Source organism: Mercurialis annua, linkage group LG1-X (assembly GCF_937616625.2).
Source record: "Mercurialis annua linkage group LG1-X, ddMerAnnu1.2, whole genome shotgun sequence".
NCBI classification, from domain to species: Eukaryota; Viridiplantae; Streptophyta; class Magnoliopsida; order Malpighiales; family Euphorbiaceae; genus Mercurialis; species Mercurialis annua.
In genome coordinates, this window is record NC_065570.1 from 66090349 (window position 1) to 66097351 (window position 7003).

The following is a 7003-nucleotide window of genomic DNA, read 5'->3' on the forward strand; positions in this document are numbered from 1 at the left end:
AGTCAAACTCGATTCTTTATTATATTACTAGTCGAGTTTTGGTTTTTAAATTTTAAAGTCGAGTGAAACTTAAATTTTAAAGTCCGAGTCAAACTCAATTATGTTCCCAAATTTAACATTTATAATCTGCACGATATTGGATTCTGCTGCCTATACTTTGAAGATCATACATCGTAAATAGTAACCTCTTAGGGGCCGTTTGGTTTAAGGTTGGGAATGGGAATCAGAATGAGAAGGAATGAGAATGATTGTTTTCATTTTTTGTTTGGTTCAAAATTAGTGTAGAAATGAAAATGGATAAAGTTTAATAAAAAAATTATTAAAATTATTAATGTATATGCAGCTTCAAACAATATAAATTTAACTAAAGCAAGTAAGCAACCCATTAGTTTACTTTGTGAAATTGTAAGAGTAAATATTCCAGCATAATATACGACCTCAGCAGCTTTTAATCCATCATTTTTAATTTTGCTCTCCTTAGGGACCTAATTGTTGAGTTAATTGGGATAGACAATATAAAGTGCTCGAATGAAAAAACTGGAATAGAATTCAGGCCTAATCACTTAAAAATTCCCTACCTTTATCCCTTTTTGCAAATATACTCAGACGTATGAATTTTTCAATTTTACCCTTTTATGTTTCAATTGTTCCCCAAATTTCAAAATTCTCTCAATTTAATTACTTTAAGGATGAAAAATTCAAAACAACTAAATAGAAGGATATTATCACTCTTTTTTATTTGAGAAAGTACAAATAAATCCTTAATCTTTTAAAATTTCCAAATAAGTCTTAAATGAATTATTGAATAAATTTTTAAATTTTATTAAAAATTAAATAAATTAAAACCAAATTATTAAAACCGCTTCCATTTCCATCACCGGCCCCGTATACCGGTTCCACCGCGACCCGCCGGAGACCAGAGTGGAGAAGAAGTTGTTGCTCCTCCTTCAGATCTGAGAAGGAGAAAGGAGCAGCAACTCCTTCTCAAACTGAGAAGGAGCTCAGAAGGAGCTGCGGCGGGTCGGTGAAAACCCATTGTTTTTTTCCGGCAAAATGTTTTTTATTTTTTCCGTAAGTCGATTTCATGTAAAGGGTGTTTTTTAACGGTTTTGATTTTAAAAATTTCTTGATAATTAATATAAATTAAATAATAATTTTTTTTATTTTAGTAGGGGAGAAGGCTTTTCTATATCATTAATAATAGGGTTAGTTGCAAATTAAATCACAAACTTTAACCTAATTTGCAATTACAATACGAACTTTAAAACTTGGCAATGTCAGTAACCAACTTTCATTTTTTGGCAAATTGATACACCGACCAATCATGCAACGACACATGGCGGTATATTACAATGTCCACGTCAGTGTTTTTTAGATCGGTGTATTGATTTGCCAAAATTGCAAAGTTCGTTGATAACATTGTCAAGTTTGAAAGTTTATGTTGTAATTACAAATTAGGTTAAAGTTGGTGAATTTATGTGCAATTAACCCTTAATAATATCAGCATTTAATTAGAATTTATATAAAAATGAAGGACTATTTTAAACTTTTTTTCAAGTAAAAAGAGGTTGATTTAATACTTTGGGGTGCAATTGAAACACAAAAGGGTAAAATATTGTAAAATTGAAAAAACTCGTACGTCTATAATTGCAAAAGGGGTTAATGGTGAGGGGTTTTTGAGTGATTAAGCCTAGAATTTATAGGAAAATATAGTCACAAAAGAGGATAGATAAGGAAAGGTCGACTTTTGTCTGGGGACGAAATAAGACAATAAAATAATCATTACTCGGGAAAGAAAGTATGGGGCAGTCCCATGCCCGGAATCCGTAAATCGTTTTTTTATCATCAAAATGCAAATTTCTCGTTGCTTGGAAAATGAGGATACATCCACAATAATACAAGAATTATTATTACTCAATAATATAGTATGTTGTGAGAATTGATAAGTGGTAAATAATTGACAATGTTAATGCTTCTCCCTCCGTTCTTTTTTAGTTGTCCATTTAGCCAATATTACACATATCAAGATAATGCTCCTTTTGTCTTAAATTATGAAGAAAAATACTATTATAGCCCTATTAGTTAATAAATGCTTTTCAAATGAAAATATGGAGTCATTTATTAGGAATGGGTAAATTTGGAAGATAATAGCTAAAATCACATTAAAATTCTAAATGCACAACTAATTAGAGATAAATATATTTTACTAAATGGACAACTAAAAAAGAAAGGAGGGAAATTTCTATAAACGTTTAGTTACATGAAAATCATTCTGAAAACAGAGGCAGCTAATTAGAAAGATTTGCAAAGATTCTATAAACGTTTAGTTACATGAAAATCCCCAAAACAACCGAATGTAATTAATACTTAAGATACGGTTATAACGACTTCATTAAAACCGAGATACATTTCATAGCTTTCCTTAAACAAGTGGGAAACAAACAAACTATAACGGTCATTAATCTGTGCTTCTCTTACTATAAATACGCCCCCAAACACCACTTCTCCTCTTCAATTTCAACTAATAATGGCTCTAAGAATAGGCTCCCGAAAGCAGAATTTCATGACTAAAGTCTTGAGAGGTGACAAGCAGGCTCAAACTGCAAGTTTCTTGAAGAGAGGTCCAACTTTGAAGAAGAAAGCACTCGAGCTTCAAACGTTATGTGATGTCTCCGTCGTCATCGTACGTTATGGTCCGGACGGGAGTCTTGACATTTGGCCTGAGAATGAAGCACAAGTAAGAGATGTTGTTATGCGTTATAAAGGATTTGAAAAAACAAGAAAAAAAGAGCGCAATCTTTTTGATTTCTTGGTGGACAAGAAAGCCAAACTTCTCAAGAAAAAAACCCAGTTGATGAAAACCAAACTACATGCAACTATCGACACCTTGTCCAAACATGTTGAGGGACTGTCGGGTCACAAATTGACTCGTTTTCTTGATTTTCTTGAAGAAAAGTCGAGGAGTTATCAAGAAAAACTAACGTCTCTTGAGTTAGCAGCAAAACAAGTGGAATCCACTAATAACCCATCGGTGTCATCTTTTGAATGGAAAACCCCATTGGAACAATTTCACAAACATGTTGTGTGCATTGAGAATCGTCAGCCTCAAGAAAACCGTTGCAGCGTCTCAGAGGATGGTTCAAATTTCTTCAATGGTGGTAGTCGTGCAGTTACAAAGACTGAGGGTATTTATGGTAATAATGTGTTTGGAGGCAGCACCAACAGTTCTTGTTTTGGGGCAGTAGAAGCAGGACAAAATATGAAAAATTTTAATGATCTCAGATTTTGGTGGGATGGTGAGATAGTTGGAATCTAATTTAGTGCAGTCGGGTAGATTTGGAAGCTTTTTTTGTTTGGTACTAATTGGATGTTTATTAATTGCTACTGAGTTGAGTAGCACGAGTTATGAAGTTATCTCTGGTTTTTGGAAATGTATAAAACTGATTATTATATATAAACTAGGTCGATGGCCGCGCAAATTAATATTTTTTGAAATTTTTTAAAAAACATTTTTATTAAATTATGTAGTATTGTTTTGATTTCTTTTATTTTTTTGAAGTCTTATTTTAATATGATACTTGAATTAGTTGATAAAATGTGTTAATTATGAATATAATTAATATTATAGAAAAAGACTCACAGTTTGTAATATAATAATTTAAAAATTCAAGAGAGTAAAGCATTTTAAATAATATAAATTAAATGAAATAGAAATGCTAGATAAAATAGCATGTGAAACCAATATATAAAAAATTATTACATTACAATGGTATTCGAAACATGTCATTACACAACATTGAAAAAATTCATCGATTTTGCTCCCTGGCACACATCTTCTTATCATAAACATTAACATTAATACCATCATCTTACAAATTGCATCCACGCTGAAAGTAACAACCGGCTAAGTGTGAGAAGTATGTTTAGGTCGATAGACATGATATGAATCAAACACTTCTGAAGATATAGTTATCGCACATATATAATAATTTTCATATATACATATAAAATTAGATTGAAGAAAATAATATATAGAGCTACACCTTAAAATTTTAAAAATTCAGAGACATTAAAAAATGAATAAAAATTTCCTGCTGCCTAGGCAGCAGGAAGTTCCTACAACCCGTGTGTTGGCAGCCTCTCAGACTGCCACATTACACTGTTTTAAAATGATTAATTAATTAGGTCAACAATGATTAATTAACCATTTTAGCCCCTTAATTTAATCGTAAACTGCTATTAACAATGAATGATGAAAGCTAAAACTAAATTTTGGTTAACTTCATTACTGATGGGCATCATATGATGGTCAAAGCTAATATTATCAAATCCAACATGAATGGCCAAAACCCAGGTACAGTACTATTAAAGCTCTAGAGTTCAAACAAACAGAATTTAAATCTGAAACTATAAAACAAACAGATTTTAAATCTGAAATAAAACAAACAGATTTTAAATTAAAATAAATTTATCAAATGAAACTATAAAAGTGTAGCAACTTTCATGACAGTGGGTACCATTCTTTTGTAGCAATAATTAGTATCTGCATATTTAACAGGTAATTAGACTTAATTGAAATTAAAACCGCTGGCGATTGCTTGCATTAAGCATGGGAACTTATCAAATTCCATTTTAACTTTCGTAATTCAATCCAATTTATGTTAACATTCAAGGAGTTAAGTGGTTTTTTTTAACAATAGGAGTTAAGTGGTTAATTAATCAGTATTGAACTAATTAATTAACCATCTTAAAAAACAAGTATAACACTGTGATGTGGCAGTCTAAGAGACTGCCAACACACAGGTTGTAGGAACCTCCTGCTGTCTACGCAGTAGGAAAATATTTTTCTTAAAAAAATGTAGTACAACACTATAGATGAAAACCATTATTCCATATTCCAAGAGACTCTAAATTTGAAAATAATAGATCTTAGACTAAAAAAATTTACAATAGTTTTTTAAACAATGTAAACTAAATTATTTTGTCCGATGCATACAATATATAAATTCAAAAATATAAATTACTATGGCATACAGATTTTTTGCTTGACCAATAATAAAATTATATGAACATCACAAACATGAAGAAAATAATGATATAAAATACTAAACACTTCATCTTTTTAAAATATCAGGAGCTATAATTTCACAATTTTAATTATTTGCCGATCACATTCAAGAGGTATTGTAAAATGTTTAATATTTAATAAAGAAAGTTTAGAGATTCACATTAAACATAATTTACGGTTTATGATTGTATTTTCTCATCTTCTAATTAATTATCATGCATCATAATATAGGTTCTTATATATAATATTATAATATATAGTTGAGACCATGACAATTCATTAACAAAATGCAAAAGAACTTCATTATTTGTTGTTGTAAACATATTAAAACTATAGTTCAACTGACAGTAGATAATTGGTTAGATTTTTTTACCATAGAACCATCAGTATGTATAGTATCTTGTACACTTTTACTAATTACCCATAGAAAAATTAATAGTGATCTCTAATCTTGGAAAATCAGATTCATTATTAAGTTTATGCTATTATGAAGACAATTACTTACAGATAGATAGGGCTTCTCTAGATCTGTAGCCAAACTTGCTTAGGCTCAAGTAAAACAAATGGCAGGTACTTTCAAGCTACCTAATTATCATTAGGTAGCTTCCTTTTATAGATGTAGATAAAAAATGCAGTAGAAGAAATAAAAAGAGAGTACGTTTATTTTTAAGAGTAAATGAAAAGTTGATTGTAGTAACGTGTTATGGTTTTTGTAGTAATTATAGGTTTTAAAAGTGTGTTTAATGATTTTAATTGTAAAGTAACATATGGTTTTAAGAGAAACGAAAAGTTGCTGTATAGGCTTCAGATATTAAGTTAGTTAAGTAAATATGAGTAATTCATATGGTTTTCTTTCCTTTAGGTATAACGCTAATCGATTTATTTCCTCCCTCCCCTAACTAGCAAGCTAACGAACGATCTGAAGGACAATTCTCTGTAAAAAAGAAAGGAATTGAAACCCAGCAGAAAATGTAAAAGAAGTATTCATTATACAGATGTTGAAAGGAAAAGAGTCCACATGGCAGCACAATGTTGAAAGCCCAGATAGAGCTCAGCTTTATATAATAGTATGATATGATATGATATGATTCTGCAAATGGATTGTGTAATTAGGGTTTTGCTAATTGCGGTATGATGGAAAATGTGCAGCTTTGCAGGTAGGAATAATTGTGCTGACTTGTGTACACGTACTCACTTTGTTGATAAAGATATTAAATCAAGAAAAGATTAAATTATTGATGTCTGAAATTTTTAAAATTTGCTATAAATGTTATACCGTTTAGATAAATATAAAAATTAGGAAAATATAGTTAAATTGACTAATTTTTTTTATAATTTTTAATAGACAAATAATATAATAATGACTATTTTTTGTTGTGCATCTTATATTGTAATATGAAGCATTAATTTATTTGAAAATAATTTTACATATTTATTAATTGATTTATCAAATGTAGAAAGTGCTCTCTAAAAATAATAAAGTGTCCTGTAATTCTAAATGGACGGAGTATCAAATTAGTGCTTATAAATTATTATTTTTCGATGAAATAGTGCTTATAATTAGTTTCTGCTAGTGTGCTAAAAAGACAAAAACAAGCTTCATTTGCTTAATTTTCACTATCACATGAGCAAAATAATAATAATGGTTTGTGTAAATGATGTAGTATATTTTATATAATATTACAATAGTAATTCATATTCATATTTTTTAAGTTTAATTTTTAACCTCAATAGTAGTCTAGTAACCGAAAATGGTAAAAACTGATTAAATATATATTGTAAAAATAAAATAATAATGTAAAAATATTTAAAATTTTAATGTTCAAATAGCAAATTTCTAAAAATTAGACATTAATTATCGGTTCAGTTTACATAAAACAATACCATAAACCCTTATACCATAGTAGTTGACGTGTAAAACCGTAAACGACGATA

At 29.5% G+C, this 7003-nt stretch overlaps 1 protein-coding gene across 1 annotated transcript; it reads left to right on the plus strand.

The window, feature by feature from the left end:
* Positions 1 to 2270: 2270 nt before the first annotated feature.
* Positions 2271 to 3471, plus strand: LOC126664726 (agamous-like MADS-box protein AGL81). Its single transcript, XM_050357250.2, has one exon. It carries the CDS (start codon positions 2528 to 2530, stop codon positions 3314 to 3316), a length of 789 nt encoding a protein of 262 aa, XP_050213207.1. The 5' UTR covers positions 2271 to 2527; the 3' UTR covers positions 3317 to 3471.
* The last annotated feature ends 3532 nt before the right edge of the window (positions 3472 to 7003 follow it).

Coding starts and splice junctions, on each gene's coding strand:
- LOC126664726 (XM_050357250.2), top strand. CDS start 2,528: ATGGCTCTAAGAATAGGCTCCCGAAAGCAGAATTTCATGACTAAAGTC.